Source organism: Terrapene carolina, unplaced genomic scaffold (genome assembly GCF_002925995.2).
Source record: "Terrapene carolina triunguis isolate 2854851 unplaced genomic scaffold, T_m_triunguis-2.0 Scaffold96, whole genome shotgun sequence".
Taxonomy (NCBI): Eukaryota; Metazoa; Chordata; order Testudines; family Emydidae; genus Terrapene; species Terrapene triunguis.
In genome coordinates, this window is record NW_020664447.1 from 56,284,520 (window position 1) to 56,306,172 (window position 21,653).

The 21,653-nt window shown below is 44.8% G+C and overlaps 1 protein-coding gene across 3 annotated transcripts in view; it reads right to left on the bottom strand.

The window, feature by feature from the left end:
* The window catches only part of LOC112103980, a 41,864-nt gene extending 22,423 nt beyond the window's left edge, over positions 1-19,441 (bottom strand). For 2 of the 3 annotated variants that reach the window (XM_026651500.2, XM_026651499.2), the window contains exon 1: positions 19,248-19,437. In XM_026651500.2, coding sequence (XP_026507285.1) covers positions 19,248-19,344 — 97 coding nt within the window. In that variant the 5' untranslated portion in view covers positions 19,345-19,437. Of the gene's footprint in view, positions 1-19,247 lie in introns of all 3 variants that reach the window. The other variant, XM_026651501.2, reaches the window with a different exon arrangement.
* Positions 19,442-21,653: the final 2,212 nt, after the last annotated feature.

The window sequence follows — 21,653 nt, forward strand, 5'->3', positions numbered from 1 at the left end:
TGAAGAGGGAGAAACAGTAACAGGAAACTTGGAAATGGCAGAGATGCTTAATGACTTCTTTGTTTCGGTCTTCACCGAGAAGTCTGAAAGAATGCCTAACATAGTGAATGCTAATGGGAAGGGGGTAGGTTTAGAAGAGAAAATAAAAAAAGAACAAGTTAAAAATCTCTTAGAAAAGTTAGATGCCTGCAAGTCACCAAGGCCTGATTAAATGCATCCTAGAATACTCAAGGAGCTAACAAAGGAGGTATCTGAGCCTCTAGCTATTACCTTTGGAAAATCATGGGAGACAGGAGAGATTCCAGAAGACTGGAAAAGGGCAAACATAGTGCCCATCTACAAAAAGGAAAATAAAAACAACCCAGGAAACTACAGACCAGTTAGTTTAACTTCCGTGCCAGGGAAGATAATGGAGCAAATAATTAAGGAAATCATCTGCAAACACTTGGAAGGTGGTAAGGTGACAGGGAATAGCCAGCATGGATTTGTAAAGAACAAATCATGTCAAACTAATCTGATAGCTTTCTCTGATAGGATAACGAGTCTTGTGGATAAGGGAGAAGCGGTGGATGTGGTATACCTAGACTTTAGTAAGGCATTTGATACGGTCTCACATGATATTCTTATCGATAAACTAGGCAAATACAACTTAGATGGGGCTACTATAAGGTGGGTGCATAACTGGCTGGATAACTGTACTCAGGGAGTAGTTATTAATGGTTCCCAATCCTGCTGGAAAGGTATAACGAGTGGGGTTCTGCAGGGGTCTGGTTTGGGACCGGCTCTGTTCAATATCTTAATCAACGACTTAGATCAGGGGTAGGCAACCTATGGCACGCGTGCCGAAGGCAGCACGCGAGCTGATTTTCAGTGGCACTCACACTGCCTGGGTCCTGGCCACCAGTCCGGGGGGCCCTGCATTTTAATTTAATTTTAAATGAAGTTTCTTAAACATTTTAAAAACCTTATTTACTTTACATACAACAATAGTTTAGTTATATATTATAGACTTATAGAAAGAGACCTTCTAAAAACGTTAAAATGTATTCCTGGCACGCGAAACCTTAAATTAGAGTGAATAAATGAAGACTCGGCACACCACTTCTGAAAGGTTGCCAACCCCTGACTTAGATATTGGCATAGAAAGTACGCTTATTAAGTTTGCAGATGATGCCAAGCTGGGAGGGATTGCGACTGCTTTGGAGGATAAGGTCAAAATTCAAAATGATCTGGACAAATTGGAGAAATGGTCTGAGGTAAACAGGATGAAGTTTAATAAAGACAAATGCAAAGTGCTCCACTTAGGAAGGAACAATCAGTTTCACACATACAGAATGGGAAGAGACTGTCTAGGAAGGAGTATGGCAGAAAGAGATCTAAGGGTTATAGTGGACCATAAGCTAAATATGAGTCAACAGTGTTATGTTGTTGCAAAAAAAGCAAACGTGATTCTGGGATGCATTAACAGGTGTGTTGTAAGCAAGACACAAGAAGTCATTCTTCAGCTCTACTCTGCGCTGGTTAGGCCTCAGCTGGAGTATTGTGTCCAGTTCTGGGCACCGCATTTCAAGAAAGATGTGGAGAAATTGGAGAGGGTCCAGAGAAGAGCAACAAGAATGATTAAAGGTCTAGAGAACATGACCTATGAAGGAAGGCTGAAAGAACTGGGTTTGTTTAGTTTGGAAAAGAGAAGACTGAGAGGGGACATGATAGCAGTTTTCAGGTATCTAAAAGGGTGTCATAAGGAGGTGGGAGAAAACTTGTTCATCTTAGCCTCTAAAGATAGAACAAGAAGCAATGGGCTTAAACTGCAGCAAGGGAGGTTTAGGTTGGACATTAGGAAAAAGTTCCTAACTGTCAGGGTGGTTAAACATTGGAATAAACTACCTAGGGAGGTTGTGGAATCTCCATCTCTGGAGATATTTAAGAGTAGGTTAGATAAATGTCTATCAGGGATGGTCTAGACAGTATTTGGTCCTGCCATGAGGGCAGAGGACTGGACTCGATGACCTCTCGAGGTCCCTTCCAGTCCTAGAGTCTATGAATCTATGAATGTTGCTTCCACAGCACTTCCCAAAACTGAGACCAAGAGCCAATCCCAGGTCTCTCTTATTATGCTGCAGGACATTACTACTAGGCCTTTAGGCCAGATGGACTCTATCTAAGATTTATATAGGTTATTAATTATTACTTGTACTGTGGTAATGCTCAAAGGCCCCGATTGGGATTGCAGTGTTAGGCATTGTACAAATACATGGTCTAAGAGCTTCCAATCTAATTTGAAACATGATGCACAGTATGACCAAATAGTAGGAGAGATAGGAAGAGCTGGAGAGGGGGTTAACAGTAGTGACATTAAGTATTGCAAATTATTACATAGATAGTGTGCACAACTCAGTGGCTCCAGATTTAGCTTTTTATTTTTAACCCAATAAATAAAATCTCATCTGTCTCCCACTGTCCCATCCAACATTGGTTTGAAAATTATTTACTGGCATCATAAAAGAAGTGGGTCTTGAGCAGGGGTGGGCAAACATTTTGGCCCGAGGGCCACATATGGGCATGGCAATTGTATGGTGGGCCATGAATGCTCACAAAATTGGGGGTTGGGTTGTGGGAGGGCTCCAGGTGGTGGTGCGGGCTCTGGGGTGTGGATGGGGGATGAGGGGTTGGGAGCTCAGGAGGGTGCAGGGTGCTCTGGACTGAGGGGTTCAGAGGGCAGGAGGGGATCAGGACTGGGGCAGGGGGACAGGCTCCAGGCGGCGCTTACCTCAAGCAGCTCCTAGAAACAGCGGCATGTCCCCCCTCCGACTCCTACCCAGAGGTGCGGCCAGGCGGCTCTGCTCGCTGCCCTGTCCACAGGCGCTGCCCCTGCAATTCCCATTGGCTATGGTTCCCGGCCAATGGGAACTGCGGAGGCAGCGCTTTGGCTGGCGGCAGTGTGCGGAGCCCCCTGGCTTCCCCTATGCGTAGGAGCTGTAGGGGGGGACATGCCGCTGCTTCTGGGAGCCATGCGGAGTGCAGCAAGACCCCAACCCCACTTCCCGGCAGGAGCTCGAGGGCCGGATTAAGACATCTGGAGGGCTGGATGTGCCCCCGGGCAGTAGTTTGCCCATTCCTGGTCTTGAGGAAGGAGAATAGTGGCTTTATTGATCGCTTTCACATAGCAAGCCTCTGAGTGCGACCTCCCCTTATAAATTAAAACCACTTTTTTATACATTTAACACCATTATAAATGCTGGAGACAAAGCGGGGTTTGGTGTGGAGGCTGACAGCTCTCAACCCCCCATGTAATAACCTCGTGACCCCCTAAGGGGTTCCGACCCCCAGTTTGAGAACCTCTGCTCTTTAGGATACTGTACATCCAGCCTCCTTGGGACCACTAAACGATAAAGATCCTAAAGGAGCACTCAAGGTCGATAAGGCCATTGTGGAGAAACTAAATGAATTCTTTGCATTGGTCTTCATGGCTGAGGATGTGAGGGAGATTCCTAAACCTGGGCCATTCTTTTTAGGTGACAGATCTGAGGAACTGTCCCAGATTGAGGTATCATTAGTGGAGGTTTTGGAACAAATTTATAAGTTAAACAACAGTAAGTCACCAGGACCAGATGGTATTCACCCAAGAGTTCTGACGGAACTCAAATGGGAAATTGCAGAACTACTAATGTAGTCTGTAACCTCTCATTTAAATCAGTTTCTGTACCAGATGACTGGAGGATAGCTAATGTGACGCCAATTTTTTTAAAAGGGCTCCAGAGGTGATCCCGGCAATTACAGGCCTGTAAGTCTGACTTCAGTACCGGGCAAACTGGTTGAAACTATAATAAAGAACAATATTGTCAGACATATAGATGAACATAATTTGTTGAGGAAGAGTCAACATGGTTTTAGTAAAGGAAAATCATGCCTCACTGATCTACTAGAATTCTTTGAGGGGGTCAACAAGCATGTGGACCACGGGGATCCAGTGGATATAATGTACTTAGATTTTCAGAAAGCCTTTGACAAGGTCCCTCACCAAAGACTCTTACGCAAAGTAAGCTGCCACGGGATAAGAGGGAAGGTGCTCTCATGGATTGGTAACTAGTTAAAAGATAGGAAACAAAGGGTAGTATAAATGGTCAGTTTTCAGAATGGAGAGAGGTAAATAGTGGTGTCCCCAGGGGTCTGTACTGGGTCCAGTCCTATCCAACATATTCATAAATGATCTGGGAAAAGGGGTAAACAGTGAGATGGCAAAATTTGCACATGATACAAAATTACTAGAGATAGTTAAGACCCAGGCAGACTGCAAAGAGCTACAAAAGGATCTCTTAAAACTGGGTGACTGGACAATAAAATGGCAGATGAAATTTAATGTTGATAAATGCAAAGTAATGCACATTGGAAAGCATAATCCCAACTATACATATAAAATGATGGGGTCTAAGTTAGCTGTTACCACTCAAGAGAGAGACCTTGGAGTCATTGTGGATAGTTCTCTGAAAACATCCACTCAATGTGCAGCGGAAGTCAAAAAAGCAAAACAGAATGCTGGGAATAATTAAGAAAGGGATAGATAATAGGACAGAAAATATCATGTTGCCTCTATATAAATCCATGCCCACATCTTGAATACTATGTGCAGATGTGTTCACCCTATCTCAAAAAAGATATATTGGAATTGGAAAATGTTCAGAAAAGGGCAACAAAAATTAGGGGTATGGAACAGCTTCCGTATGAGGAGAGATTAATAAGACTGGGACTTTTCAGCTTGGAAAAGAGACGGCTAAGGGGAGATATGATGGAGGTCTATAAAATCATGATTGGTGTAGAGAAAGTAGATAAGGAAGTGTTGTTTACTAGTTCTCATAACACAAGAACTAGGGGTCACCAAATGAAATTAATAGGCAGCAGGTTTAAAACAAATAAAAGGAAGTATTTCTTCACACAACGCACAGTCAACTTGTGGAACTCCTTGCCAGAGGATGTTGTGAAGGCCAAGACTGTAACAGGGTTCAAAGAAGAACTAGATAAATTCATGGAGGATAGGTACAATAATGGCTACTAGCCAGGATGGGCAGGGATGGTGTCCCTAGCCTCTGTTTACCAAAAGCTGGGAATGAGCAACAGGGGATGGATCACTTGATGATTACTTGTTCAGTTCATTCCCTCTGGGGCACCTGGCACTGGCCACCGTCGGAAGACAGGATACTGGGCTAGATGGACCTTTGGTCTGACCCAGGAGGGCCATTCTTATGTTCTTGGGCAGAGAAATGGTTATTGTAATATGGAACTTTGGAGGGGGTGGGGGAGAGACAGGAGGGAACACCCTACTTCCCCAAATCCAGAAAATGGGAAATCTCTGACTCTTCCCCTCCTCATATTCTCTTAATTTTTCTGAGTTTACCAAAACCTGAAGAGCAGCTCCGTGTAAGCTCAAAAGCAGGTCTCTCTCTCTCTCTCTCTAACAGAAGTTAGTCAAAACAACAACAACCACCACCAAAAAAAACAACAACACCTACCTCACCCACCTTGTCTCTCCAATAGAACTATGACCATATATAAAAAATACAGTATCATCAGAGAATCACTTTCTTCAGAAACAAGAATAAACTGAAACATCACCAAACACTAGAAAGGGAGAGAAAAAAAATCATGGATGCTCTTTACAATAACTACCAGCAGAACAATAAAATAAACACTACCAACTTCCCTAAATGTCTTACACTATCTGGAACATAATTAAGATCAAATAAATCTTCAAATCAACAATATTTAACCATTTCCTAGATTGTTTACATTAGTCAAACCAGCAAATTAAGTATGGTTCATTTTTTAATCTCTTTTTTAGTATTTTTAAAAAAGCAACCAACTGGTCAGCATAGTAGAATGGATAGATTTTGCTGTCCATTTTAATCTGACACATCTGACAAAGGCAGAGATTAGCCTCCACCTGTCTAAAGTGAGGGGGGGAAATAAAATAAATGCTCACACAGGAACACCTTAAGGCCATGAAATAACTTGCCCCAGTGTTGCTAGGCACATCTCAGAATCCATTCCTGTCAAGGACTAAGAGAAAAATATATGTTTTCACCAATCTGGATTCTACAAAAGTCCCTGCTGAGGCAGTGTAGTCCAGTAGACAGGACACTAACCTGAGACTTAGAAGATCTGGATTCTATTTCTAGCTCTGCCATTGACTCAGTGGGTAACCTTGGCCAAGTCACTTCACTCTCTGTGCTTCTGTTTCCTCTCCCACTCTTTCTATTGTCTAGAATGGATTGTAAGCTCCTTAAGGCAGGAACTGTCTCTATGTGTCTGTACAGCAGGCCTGCACAACTCGTAAAGCGGCGAGGGCCGTATTACTCCAAAGAAAACAGCTGAGGACCGAAACCCCCTGAGCGCTGCCAACCCCCCCCCGTGCCACCCAGCCCCCCCGAAACACAACACCCCCCCCCAGCGCCACCCGCCCCACGGAAACAACCCCCCCAGCGCCACCAAAACACACACCCCCCCAGCGCCACCTGCCCCGCGGAAACAAACCCTCCTTCCCCAGCGCCGCCCCACCGAAACAGCAGCATTGAACCTCGGTAATTTGTTATAGCGGGCCCCTAAGGTAGTATAATTAAGGTAAAAGAAAAATGTCTTTTTGCTAGAAGTAGAATAAGATCTCCCCCCTCCCCGGCTTTGTAATCAATTGCCCTGTTGAATGAATGAGGTGTGAATGAGGAAGGCGTGCAAGGCAGGCACCTCCAGACAGCTACAACCCTTGGAGAGGGCAGGGCGGGCTCTAGGATTTTTGCCACCCCAAGCAAAAAAAATTTGTGCCCCTCTGCCCCCAGCCCCGCCCCAACTCCAGCCCTTCCGAACCCCTTCCCCAAGTCCCTAGCCCTGCCTCCTCCCCCGGCATGCCGCATTTCCCCCCACCCATTGCTTCCTGCGGCCCCCCCCGCGACCTCCCACCCTAGCTCACCTCCGCTCCGCCTGCTCCCCAGGGCGTGCCGCCGCTCCGCTTCTCCCCCCTCCCTCTCAGGCGAGGGAGGGCGGAGAAGCGGAGCAGCAGCGCATTCAGCGGAGCAGGCAGAGCAGAGGTGAGCTAGGGTGGGGGGGGCGCAGGAAGTAACGGGGGGTAGAGGAACCGCTCCCCGCTCCACCACCGCCGCCTTCCCCAAGCGCCCACCGCTCGGCTTCTCCTCCCTCCCAGCCTTGCTGCGCGAAATAGCGGTTTCACGCGCGGCAAGCCTGGGAGGGAGGGGGGAGAAGCGGCGGCGGCGCACTCAGGGGAGCGGAGGCACTTTTTCCCCATGCCCCGGAGTTGGCGCCTATGATGGCCGGCGCCAGAATGCCGCCCCAAGAAATATGCTTCCCCAAGCACCTGCTTGTTTTGCTGGTGCCTGGAGCCGGCCCTGGGAGAGGGGATGGGAGCCAGACCAGATCAGTAGAACAGGTCAGCCACCGATTCGCCGCTCGCCTCCTCAGCCCCCCTCCCCTGGCTCGCCTCCTCAGCCCCCGCTCGCTCGCCTCCTCAGCTCCCCCTCCCCCCGGCTCGCCTACTCACTCCCCGCCACTGCCCGCCCGCTCGCCTACTCAGCCCCCCTCCCACTGATTGCAGCATCCAGGTGCCAAATATTAAAATGTACACTTCCGCCTCACCCTGGGAAGGCTATATCTATTCCACCCTCAGTAGGGTTGTACTACATAGGCTATCCCTTGATGTCTATCTCCCCAGGTATCTCCAAACAAGAAATCAAAAAGAACCTCAATACATAGGTACTGTTCTTGTGTCACCAGAACCTGGCCTGTTACTGGTACTAAATGATGGAAATGTACAGTACATAATCCAAGCTCTAGTATGTACCTTCACAGAGTTAATAACATTTTAAAAAACAAACCAGGAAGAAACTGCACATAGTTTATGAATTAGTTTAAGATGAATCTCAATCAGTTGTGTTTTTTTGCTGGAAGGAATATTACTGTCTGTATTACACTCCAAAACTGGTTCTGCAGGACCTGCTCACTGTGCATGTATAATTTAATCAACACCTTAGAAAAAAAATTGACACCCTGCCACAACTCAACCTTAACGTAGTAGATTTAAAATTAGCCATATAAACATCAGAAGCCTCACACTGGATGGATAGCACCTCTGACTGTATTATGTCTAAACATTTTGGCACTATCAAAAAATCTGACTGTACAGAAGCATTATAGAATCCCAGGGTTATAAAGGACCGCAAGGGTCATCTAGTGTAACCCCCTGCCAAGGTGCAGGATTTGTTGTGTCTAAACCATCCAAGACAGATCGCTATCCAGCCTCCTTTGGAAAACATTATGTAGCCTCTAAATCACAACAGGAGGTTGCATAGCACACTGAAAGGAGAGGATTTAATAAAGAGGCAATCTAAGAGCAAAGACAACTGGTTTTTTTCTACATAAATTCAAGATCACAGAGGAAAAAGCAAATATGCTTTGCAAAGACTAACATTTGTGTTGCTTAATAATGCAAAGCTAATTTAAACTTTGAATATGATTTGGTGATACTGAATGTACAAGTTGAAGATAAGGCCGCATCTCTCACAAAAATTAATTTCCCCCATGTTACCAATAAGATTTTAGATATGACCTCAGCATGAATAATCTGGTCATGCCTAATACGATCTTCCCCTACAAATGTCTCCATTAAGATTATCATCAGCTTCCTGGTACTTTTTTCCAATAGAAGTCATGTTTATTTAATTAGCACTTTAGCTCTTTTGGTGTATTGTTCAGGGTGGATAAAAATCCATTTTTTTTTTTAAATTGAAAAAAAAAAAAAGATTTTTTTAATTTAAATTGGATTTTTTTGATAAAATGCTTTTTGAGGAAAAAACCTATCTAAAAATAGCTTTAGTTAAGATACATTGTATCTCAAAGATATCTCATCATGGAATAGGGATTATAAATTTGAATTCTATAGTATGAGACAATATATTCATGTAATGTTTAAGAAAAGTTTTCTAAATGAGTTCCAATAGTTCATGGATTAGGAACCCAATTTTATGGGGTTCCAGGGGCTTCAGTATAGATTACTTAGGTTAATCCAGGGGTGGCCAAACCGTGGCTCCTGGAGCCGCATGCGACTCTTCAGAGGTTAATATGCAGCTCCTTGCATAGGCGCTGACTCCGAGGCTGGAGCTACAGATGCTAACTTTCCAATGTGCTGTGGGGTGTTCACTGCTCAACCTCCTGCTCTGCCCCAGGTCCTGCCACCACTCCACCCATCCCCCCTAAACCTGCCATGCCCTCGGTTCTCCCCTCTCCCCACCAGAGCCTCCTGCTCACTGCAAAACAGCTAATTGCTGCGGGCGGGAGGTGTGGGGAAGAGAGGGGGAGGTGCTGATTGGCAGGGCTGCCGGTGGGCGGGAGGCGCTGAGGGTTAGAGGGGGTTAGCAGATGTGGGGCTGCTGACATATTACTGTGGCTCTTTGGCAATGTTCATTGGTAAATTCTGGCTCCTTCTCAGGCTGGCCACCCCGGGTTAATCTTTCTATCTACCCAATGGGACTCAGTGCTAAGTCTAGAAGAGACCATCAGAGATGCTTAGTTTTGCAGTTCTCAAACTGTGGATTTGTGTCTCCAGAGATAACATGCTTGTTAACAGCAAAAATGTTTTTAAATAAATAATATATAGAGGTGAGAAATAACAGACCACAACCCTATTGTCCCTCTGCAAATTTGTGTAGAGTCAATCCCTTACCTCTCTCTAAAAGTGCAAAGTTTCAAAAAGTTCAATGAATAGAAGATTGTTGGGGGCGGAATAGATCTGGACAAGGAGAAGAAGTCTGGAGATAAATGTGAGAAAAGAGGGACAGGCAGCAGAAACAAAAGTGAAACTGTTTGAGCAGCATATTCCAGAAGTCTTGAGGTCTGAGTGTAGCCTTCATTGATTTGAGATCTACCATACCATTCTCTCACTAGAAGGGAAAACCTATAATTGCAGCAGGCCGTAAGAGAGACCCAGTTTGGGTCTCATCTATCTGAATTGTGAAGAATATGTATTAAGGTTATAACAACCAACAAGAATGCACTTTTATGTAGAAATCCATGATTTAAATCACTAGTCAGGAAGACTGTATTTAAGCAATTGGATTTAAATCAAATCCACCCTGATGTTGTTTAAATTTACATCTCTTTGACTGAGCTGATAGAAGCTCCATAGTTCAATTTTGAACCAGTCAGGTTACTTATATGTTGTATAATTGTTCCGTACATTTATCAAAATCATATGACCTAGTTTTCATTGATGACTAACTGCTTATTTCCAGTCCTTGTTCTTACATCAACCTTTTCCTTTACAGCTTCATTTTCCCAGTGGAAAATTGTAAAAGGTAATTAATGCCACTTCCTAAAATTGGCGATACATCAGAGCCTAACATAACATCCCATCTCAATTTATCAAACAATATTTAAAATAATGAAAAGGATTCACAATATATCCACCATCTTAATGACGATCTAATCTGTCACTCTGGCTTCGGCTCAGTGACACCACTTGATCTCTACTCAAACACTACTCTGTTTGGATAAATCATATTCCTTACGCTCTGGATAAGGAGCACAGTACAGATGCAATCTTCTTGTTCTATAATAGTACTAGTTATGATCTCTTAGCACTCATGTTCATCTTTCTTCGTTCTTGCTCTTTACTCATCACGATGCTTTAATTAGAAGCTCTTGAAGATTTCCAGTTCCACCTTACTTTTGTTATGGATGAGAGGAAAAGAAAAGGTATCTTCCTCTTAAGGAATCCTGCCCCCCCCCCCCCGCCCCTTACATATAAAGTAACTCCTCGCTTAACATTGTAGTTATGTTCCTGAAAAATTCGACTTTAAGCAAAACGATGTTAAGCAAATCCAATTTCCCCATAAGAATTAATGTAAATAGGGGGGGGGTTAGGTTCCAGGGGAATTTTTTTCACCAGACAAGACTATTTTGTAGTGTGTGTGTGTAGAGAGAGATATATATATATACATATATATATATATCTCTACACACACACACACACACACACGTACACGTTTTAAACAATGTAATACTGTACACAGCAATGATGATTGTGAAGTTTGGCTGAGATGGTGGAGTCAGAGGGTGGAATATTTCCCAGGGAATGCCTTAGTGCTGAATGATGAACTAGCACTCAGCTGAGCCCTCAAGGGTTAACACGTTGTTAATGTAGCCTCACACTCTACAAGGCAGCACAAATGGGAGGGAGGGGAGACAGCATGGCAGACAAAGACAGAGAGACACACCCTGTGCGAGAGAGAGCGAGAGAGAGATGTGCATTGCCCCTTTAAGTACGTTCACCCCACTCTAAGTACATTGCCTTTTTAAGTAGATCAGCAAGTTGAGACAGCAGCTGCTGCTAGCAAGCTCCCTCCATCCTGAGCCCTGTCGTGTCCCACCCTGCTCGATGGAGATGGGGTAAGCAGGGGGAAGGAGCAGGGGGGAGGGGGACACCGTGACATTAGCACCCCTCTTTCCCCCCACCCCCCCCACAGCAAACAGGAGGCTCCCAAGAGGAGTTCCAAGGCAGAGGGCAGGAGCAGCACATGGCAGTGGGGGGAGGGACAACTGAACTGCCGGCAATTGATAGCCTGCTGAGCGGCTGCCACACAGGGAACTTAGGGGAGTGGGGAGCTGATGGGGGGCTGCCGGTCCACCCTGGTTCCAACCCCCACCAGCCAGCTGCAACTGGTTGCTCTTTCTGCAAGTGGTGGACAAAGCAGGCTGCTGACAAACAACAGAAGTAAGGGCGGAATGGTATGGTATTGCCACCCTTACTTCTACGCTACCGCTGGTGGGGTGCTGCCTTCAGAGCTGGGCACCTGGCCAACAATCGCCGCTCTCCAGCCGCCCAACTCTGAAGGCAGCGCAGAAGAAAGGCCGCCCTGCAACTTCCCTTTGAGTCAGGACCCCCAATTTGAGGAACGCTGGTTCCCCCATGAAATCTCTAATATATGGTAAAACCACACACAAAAAACCCAACAGATTTCACAGTGGGAGACCAGATTTCAGTCTGTGACGTGTTTTTCATGGTTGTGAATTTGGTAGGGCACTACTTATCAGTGTATGATTGATTGGTAAGAATCCACGAATAAGCTTGTTAAATCTGTTTTAAAAGCTCAAAATACAACAAAAAAGGTTTTTAGTTGCCAAGAAAGGTGACTTTATGACTCTAGTTTCAGATTTGAAAAGTGGACTTCCTGAAGTCAGAGAGTCAATCCTGATAGTGTCAACTCATTCTTCCCTCCTCCTGAGGTTAATTGAAGCACCCCAGAGTTTACTGTATGAGAGAGGTTTTTTAAAAGCATGAGTCTTTCAACCTGAGGCCACACCTTCTCTGTATAAACATTAATATAACCCAGGACACTTTTATAATAGTGAAGTCTGAAGGGTCAGTTTACACAATGCTCTCAAACCTCTAACTGCAGGGGGCGCCATCACTAATGGCTTGAGGAAATAAATCCAGGCACATGTTCAGGTCCAGGGTTAATGCTCTTCTACAGTTTACACCACACATTTAGAGTTCCAGCACCAGATCTGCTACTAGCAGTGCTGGGGTTCTCACACTACACTACATCAGCAATGCAAATTCATTTACTGCTCATGCTCCAGTTCTGTGCAGTAAAAGATGCATCAGGTTGACAGAGCTGGCAGTGATAATATGAGCCCCTAGTAAACCAGAATGTCTCCCTCTTTTAACACAACCTGGGCATATTACAAGTAGCCTCTTTCAGCTTTCACACATACACACTGAACTCTGCACCCCAATTTACTGGAATCTTTGCAGGGGGTTCCCAAATTGGCTTTAATTAGCCTTTAGGTTTTGTCCAAGTTTCCTTAGGCAAAATTTCTGGGACTTGGCTTTCCCAGTATTTAAAAAAAAAAAAAAAAAAAAAAAAATGTACCAACGCTTCTTGTTGCTATTTCTGATAGTTAGTGTTTCATTTCTTCAAGATCTAAAACTGACTGTAATTCAAAGGAAAAGCTGTAATGTAAGTCACCAGAAAATGACGTACATTACACTATAGTGTGTGGGATGAGGAAGCTGGTTGCAAAAGAGTGAAAGCAGTGTTGCTAAGCAGCTGCCTGAAGACAGTAGACTATTTCTATCATCATGTGAAAAGAGTTGGAACTTCTGTAATTTGTAAGAACTGAAAAAAGTATCACTTATTTTATTCTGTATATGTGCAGAGGAGAAAAATAGGTTCAAGACACTGATTTATGTTACCATAATTACTAAGGAAGATTACTCATGGAAACTGTTAAACCAAGGAACTGTTTAAAGTTTTCTATTTGAGTTCTTAGTTGTTCAGATATGGCCTTTATTCTAGACAAGATAAAAGTTACTAGCTTTTTGCTATGCTATAAAGATCTTAAATTACTTTTAACTGATGTGCCAGATATTTTACATATTTATCATTTTCATAAAAGTCAAAAAAAAATCTTAATAAATTGTTTTAAGTAAAAAACCCCATCAAGCTGTCTTAGCGGTGATGCAACATGCTACTGCAGGAGGATCCACCTGCTCAGGTCTTTATCTCAAGCTGCCATGAGTTGCAAACACACTCAGCCCTGGGGTGGTGATGAGGATATGAGCCTTAAATTGCTCTGCTGATGATGTTGGAACCATGCCCAGCCCTCTTCAGCTGGAAGTATAATTGTTGCAATGCAACATCTTGATGGGAACAGAAATAGGACTGTGGTAGGAGTACAGAAAAGAAAGCGATAAACTTGTGTCTCAGAAGATGTCATTTTCCCTGTTTATTTTACTCCCCCTTGGTTGCAATGATCTCTCTTTCACCATATACCTTCAAATTGGTTTTCCACTATTATTTGGTTCTTTTTTTTTGGGCCAACATCATTCCTCTGCTCCCTCCTCTGCATTCCTAGAAATACTGGGCTTTAAATTCACTGGATAATTGTGGAGACTGGACAACTTTTCAGCATCTCCCATGATACTGGCTTCTCCTTGAGTGGGACAACCCCAATTCTAGAGATGTAGTTGGTGTTAACCATGCATCTCAGTATTGACTCCCTGCAATACTTTGTCTGGTCCCAATCTTAGTGGTTATGGGAGTGCTCAGATATTACAGTAATGGATGTGATATAAGCATCTAGGACAGAGGAATTTCGGGAGAAGAACATAGTAGGATCTGCCTTCCCTCACCACTGCCACAATTGTCGCTCAGAGCAGCTCCATGAGGTGAGGAGTCACCAAGAATGCTGAGCGGAGGCCCTAGTTCCGGGGGCAGAGTATAGTGATTTTAAGCCCCATTTTCCTCCACTAGTTCAGACTCTCTCCCAGTATTTTGGACAACACCTGCAGGAGGGGGCTCAGGAGAACAGCCCTGCTGAGCAAGTGCCTCAGCTTAATCTCTACTCAATTCTTTAGGTGAATAAGCCAGTAGAAGAGAGAGTTCTTTCCTTCCTCCATTTGCTCACTGCCCCTTGACTTGGTGCGAGCGAAGGAAATGGCAGATATATACTAAAGGCTATGGCCATCCAAAATAATCCCAAGTCGTGCTAGAGGGGGAAAAAGTGAAGTTATTTGTAGGGTGAGAGTTGTATGAGTGTTTCTTCAGACTACCAATCTAATAAGAGTGACTATCACCACTAGATGGGTAATGATAAGAAATTCAAAAATTTATGCCTAAAACTTTTGTATGTTCCTCCTAACTAAAAAGAATGTACCTCATACACTCAGATTAAAGATGAGCGAATATTGAGACTTTTGTTTACTTCCTTGATTAAACGCCAGCAACACTGCTGATGTCAAGGAATCTGGAAAGAGTTTTAACATCTGCTTACAGTGATAGGAGGCCATGTTCTGTAGGCTCTGCACCTCTCCACGACCCTCTTCTGTGCATTTAAAGTTACTGTATTTCTCTTGTGGCTCTCTTGAAGTTCTAGACCAGAGGTTCTCAAACTGTGGTCCGTGGATCACCAGAGGTCCGTGAGCTCCATTCAGGTGGTCCGCAGATAGTTCCCTCTAAGGTGCGTGCCTGAGTGGCGACACACACAAGAGAATGAAGGGCCACCCACCTAATTAGTGGAGCCACGCAGGCATGGTTCCAATCAGGTGCCTGGACCTTGGAGAAGACACACATGTAAGGTGAGGTGGTGGCTTTGGGGGGGAATAGGGGATACGTGGGAGGGGCAGTGTAGTGGGGCGGTCACCACCCTCTGGCTCAGAAGGGGTTAGAAGCCAGTCCTTGGGGAGTGTTGGGGCTGAGAGCTAACTCAAAAAATTGAATTGCAATTACAAAAAACTGTTGCTATGTTAGTTTTGGCTTGCTCCGCAAATCATAGACACATACGACTGGAAAGGACTTTGATCGGTCATCTAGTCCAGTTCCCTGCACTGAGGCAGGACTAAGTAGTGTTTAGACCATCCCTGACAGGTGCTTGTCTAACCTGTTCTTCAAAACTGCCAATCATGGAGATTCCACAACCTCCCTAGGTAATTTGTTCCAGTGCTTAACTACCTTTAGAGTTAGGAAGTTTTTCCTACTGTCTAAGTCTCCCTTGTTGCAATTTAAGCCTATTACTACTTGTCCTGTCCTCAGTGGTTAAGGAGAACAATTTATCCCCTCCCTCTTTACAACAACCTTTTATGTACTTGCAGACTGTTACCATGACCCCCTCAAAGTCTTCTTCTCCAGACTAAACAAACCCAATTTTTTCAATCTTTCCTCATAGGTCATGTTTTTTAGACCTCTACTCATTTTTGTCCAACTCCTGTGGACTTTCTTCAATTATTGGGGCATTTTAAAAACAACAGCAACAGAGTACATTAAACTATGAGAGCACAGCCTACCAGACGGCACCAGTTATAAAGTAGTTCAAAATCTGGGGCCTGAACTACTTGACAGATTCTCATTATCTTAAGTGCAGAAATCGTTAGCAAAAATATGCTGTCTCTCATTAAGAGTACTAAACATGTGTACATTTTAAAAAGGCTCTAGAGGTGATCCAAGGAACTACAGACCAGTAAGCTTTGCATCTATACAGGAACTCCTCACTTAAAGTCATCCCGGTTAACCTTGTTTCGTTGCTGATCTATTAGGGAATATGCTCGTTTAAAGTTGTGAAATGCTCCCTTCTAAGTCGTTTGGCAGCCACCTGTTTTGTCCACTGCTTGCAGCTAGAGCAGCTCGTTGCAGCTAGCTGGTGGATGGTTGGAACCAGGGTGGACCAGCAAGCCCCCTAAGTTCCCCGTGCAGCAGCTGTCCCTCCTCCCACTGCCATGTGCTGCTCCCAGAGACTCCTGCTTGCTGTACGGGGGGAGGGGGGGAAAGGAGGGCTGTCAGGGTGTCTTCCCCTCCCCTCTGCTCCTGCACCCCGCTTGGCCCATCTTCCATAGAACTGGGGGACACACGATGGAGGGAGGGAGCTTCTAGGCAGCAGCTGCCATCTCAGGTCTCAGCAAGCTGATTTAATTAACAAGGCAGTGTACTTAAGCCTGGGGTCAGCTACTTAAAGGGGAAATGCAAATTTTCTCTCTCACACACAGGGTGTGTCTCTGTCTGCCCTCCCTCCTTTCCTGCTGCCTTGTAGAGTGTTGTGAGAGTTAACCCTTGAGGGCTCAGTCAATTGCTAGTTCATTTAGCAGTAAGGCATTCCCTGGGAAATATCCCACCCTCTGACTCCTCCACCTCAACCAAGCTTCACAATCATCATCACTGTGTACCAGTATTAAATTGTTTGTTTAAAACTTATACTGTACTGCGTGTGTATTTTCTTTTGTCTGGTGAAAAAAATTTCCCTGGAACCTAACCCCCTAATTTACATTAATTCTTATGGGGACATTGGATTCGCTTAACGTCGCATTTTTCAGGAACATAAGTACAACGTTAAGTGAGGAGTTCCTGTACCTGGTAAACTGATTGAAACAATAGTTAAAAATTAGAATAATAAAACATCTGGAAGACAATGAGAGTTTAATCAGCAAGGTCTGTGCAAAGGAAAAATCACGTCTCACTAACCTATTCGAATTTTATGAAGGTGTAAGAGTTGTAGATAAAGAAGAATGGGATGACATTGTTCATTTAGATTTCAAAAAGGTTTTCCATAGGTCCCTCACAAAAAAAAAAAAAAACTAAAGAAAATAAGTAATCATGAGGTGAGAAGCAAAGTATTGTCATGAAACAGAAACCAGCTAAGTGACAGGAAAACAAAGTAAGAGCAAGTGTTCAGTTATTAATCACAAAATGCATCCTTAAACTGTGAAACCTACTTGCTCAGTGTGTTGAGGCCAAAAACTTAAGATGCAAAACAGGATTGGACATCTATATGGATAACAAGAACCCAAAATAATAAAGTTACTGCTAATGATTTTTGGAATAACATTAAACCTTATGCTTCAAATTTTAATGCAATCTTTAACTGTTTGGTCTTCTCCTAATCTGTAACGTGGGGGCAAATTATCCAATAATCTGCCTAATGCAGTGGTCCCCAAACTTTTGAGGGTTGTACCCCCCTTTACCCCATCCTCCTGCACCCTCCGGAGCTGGGGCCAGGAGCAGGGCTGCGGCTCCAGGGGGTGGGGGAGGAGACGCGGACGGGAGCTGAGGCTGCACTTTATTCAGCACAGTACTATGAGGCTATGGCTTCAGCGCATTACCTAAATGCATACTCTACATTTTCAACCTTCTCAAAGATTGTTGTAAACAATTCATAAGAAACTAAACATATACGGCTAATTTTTTTTTATGTCTTTTTAGAAATGGCAGATACACTACTCAAAACCATCTGGTCCAATAAGGGTGCTATCTTGGGACTCAACATATCCTGCTCTGTACCAGCCTTCCTGTGTAACACTGGGCAAATCACTTAATCTCCGTGCTTCAGTTTCCTTCCCGCCCCGAAAAATATGGATAAAAGTACTTTCTTATTTCATAAGGATCTTGTGGGGATAAATACGTTGAAAACTGATGCACTCAGATACTATGGTAATGAGACTCAGACAGACATAGAAAAGTGCCATCACTCAACAACAGTCTTTTCTTACATCTGGTGCTACAGATTGAGAGTAAAATCTGCCAAATCAAGACTATAGAAAAGATGGGACTCATGTAATGGCAGTGTAAATATGAGCACATGCATGAATGGGAGACGAGATAAAAACCAACATGCAGTTTGAGGATTATCCAACATTAATGTATTGGTGTAGTTCTTGTCCTTCCTTACCTATCAAGATATTTTTCTCTATGAAGCATCTTACAGGAATGCTATCAACGTCAGAAACAGTTATTTGTATTCTTGTAATGCCTACGAACCTCAATCACAGCACAGGATCCCATTGTACTTATAAATAAATGTTTCTTTTCTTAGGAAACTACATCCCTTTGACTATTAAAAGTGTAATAATTTCCAAAATCAAATTTACTTTTTTCATTAGATCTTGCATTTCTCTTTACACAAAGCAATTTAGATCAGTTTCACTATTATCATCAGCTTTGCTTGCATGTTTGCAGTTTAAATTGAAATAAAAGCATCTGCACCGCCCTTTCACTAACCTGGATTTTAACCCAATTTAAACTGAACAAGTGCATCTCCTGCCGTTAGACAAAACCTAACATTTGTAAATGACACCAATGCAAATTCAATGTTACGAATTATTGTGATAACAGGGTATTTTCTTAGCGCCCCAGCTGCTGGAATCAAGAGATTGCGTGGTGATTTCAGCTTTCACAAGACTCGTAGAAAGGTAGGGCTAGAAAGGACCTTGAAAGTCATCAAGTCAACCCCACCCCCGCTGTGGATAACCCTAGCCAACCAAGCAAAACTTGCTTTACAAAGGAAGCGTTTAGCCCTCGCAACTGCAGAGAAAAGCTTGAACACGTGACCTTAGTGCACCCTAAAGGCTCAGAAACCCCACAGCAAATGAGATCCCTACTTTTTTTTTAAGTCTCAATTTTTAAGCCAATCTGACGATGTGGGGAAGGAGAGTAAGGTGCGGTAGTTGAACGCTAGAGGCCGCCAACACCGGAGTAAGCCCTACTTCAGTCGATACTTAAAAGTGAGGGGCACACGTTACTCAGGGGCGACACCTTCCGGGCGCCGCGCTGAGCCGACCCAGGGGAGGAGCCGCGCGCTGCCAAATCCCCGGGCCCAACGCGCGCAGCGCCTCAAGCTCCCGGGGAAAGCCCAGCCCCCGCGCCGTGCCTGAGGCTCGCTGAGGACGGACAGGTGCCGCGGTCGGCGAATACATCGCTTACTGGTCGTTCGCATCCAGTGCAGCAGGCGGGACCGGTCGCCTGCGCTCACGCCCCTCAGCACTGCCAGCACCGCGCTCCGCGCCCCGACAAAATCCATCGCCTGCCTGACCAGCCGCCCTAGCCTAGAGCCGAGCTCGACGCGTATGTACTGCGCATGTGCACGGAGGGCCGCGAGCCCTGCCTCCCAGCGCTACACGTGTTTCCTAATGCGCATGTGTAGGGAGAGGGCCGCCCGTCTCAGGATGGAAACACTACTGAAGCGGCCTCTCAGTGTGCAATGCGCATGTGTGGAGGAAGGCTCCTCCCTTTTTCTTGGCTCTCGCCTCTTTTCTGTACGCCTGTCGGGATGGGGGCGTTTCCCCCACCGCGTCCTAGCCCTTGAAAACGCTTCTCCCTGCGCATGTGCAGATAATAGCCTGCGTGTCCACCCAACACGCGCACATTCCTCGCCCTTTCCAGGGAGGAGTTATATGGCTGCTCTGCCTCTCAGTGCGCAGGTGCACAAAGAATCCCCCCCACCTCCCTCCCTACTCCTGGGGTGGGCGGGAGTATAGAGTCCTGCCTCTTAAGGTGGACTACTCCCGCTGGTAGGCTTTGTATTATGCTGCTTTGGAGTTTCAAACGGGCCCTTGAGGGATGATCGCCATAAAGAGAAGAATGCTCACTCATGTGGAAGTAGAGATCATCTTGCTACAGGAAACCCATCTTAATAACTTAGGGGTAGGGAGATCTCAGAGGGAGTACATGGGGGGAAAAGGGTGTTTAACAGGGTATAGGACAGGGGGTCTCAAACTGGGAGTCAGGACCCCTCAGGGGGTCACAAGGTTATAACATGGGAGGGTCATGAGCTGTCAGCCTTCACCCCAAACCCCACTTTGCATCCAGCATTTATAATGGTGTTATAAATTAAAAACACTTTTTAATATGTAAGGGGGGGTTGTACTTAGGGGCTTGCTATGTGAAAGGGGTCACCAGTACAAAACTTTGAGAACCACTGGACATCGTTTTACAAAAAAGACTCAATTTACAAATTCTAGATGTTGATGAGGAAGGTAGATTTTTGCTGGTTAAGGCTAAGATCTTTAACTCCGTTTCTATTGTAATTAATATATATGCACACAAAGATCCAAGTTTTTTTTTCCAAATTAATTAATATCCCACTAGTATCAATCATCATAGCAGGAGATTTTAATGCATCGTTAAACTCTTCTTCAGACAGGTCAGTCTGGCACCAACATACTTACTCACATGATAGAAACATTATAAAAGATACGTCTGTTGCAGAATCCTACCATAAAGGAGTTTACTTCTCCTCCTTCCCCCATATTCTACATAGTCACAAACAGATTTCTTCCTGGTGTATATGAATCTGGTGGACTCCATGCTTGATAATGAAATCAAGTCTATGATGATCTCTGCTCATACACCAGTGATACTCCAATTTTCCCCTCTCAAGGCAAATCTGAATTGTAAAGAATGGAGATTGAATTCTCTTTTAACGATAAACATTTTCAGAATTTTTATGGCTGACCTGGAACAACGCTTCCTCAGCTCTCGTCCACTCATGCCCCTTCTCTACCTGCGCTACATTGATGACATCTTCATCATCTGGACCCATGGGAAGGAGACCCTGGAAGAATTCCACCATGATTTTAACAGCTTCCACCCCACCATCAACCTCAGCCTGGACCAATCTACACTGGAGGTCCACTTCCTAGACACCACAGTACAAATAAGCGATGGCTACATTAACACCACCCTATACCGAAAACCCACCGACCGCTACGCCTACCTTCATGCCTCCAGCTTCCACCCCGGACACACCACACGATCCATCGTCTACAGCCAAGCGCTGAGGTACAACCGCATCTGCTCCAACCCCTCAGACAGAGACCAACACCTACAAGATCTTCACCAAACATTCTCAAAACTACGATACCCACACAAGGAAATAAAGAAACAAATCAACAGAGCCAGACGTGTACCCAGAAGCCTCCTGCTACAAGACAGGCCCAAAAAATAAACCAACAGAACTCCACTGGCCATCACCTACAGTCCTCAGCTTAAACCTCTCCAATGCATCATCAGTGATCTACAACCCATCCTGGACAACGATCCTTCACTTTCACAGGCCTTGGGAGGCAGGCCAGTCCTCGCCCACAGACAACCCGCCAACCTTAAGCATATTCTCACCAGCAACCATGCACTGCACCATAACAACTCTAACTCAGGAACCAATCCATGCAACAAACCTCGATGCCAACTCTGCCCACATATCTACATCAGCAACACCATCACAGGACCTAACCAGATCAGCTACAACATCACCGGCTCATTCACCTGCACGTCCACCAATGTTATATATGCCATCATGTGCCAGCAGTGCCCCTCTGCTATGTACATTGG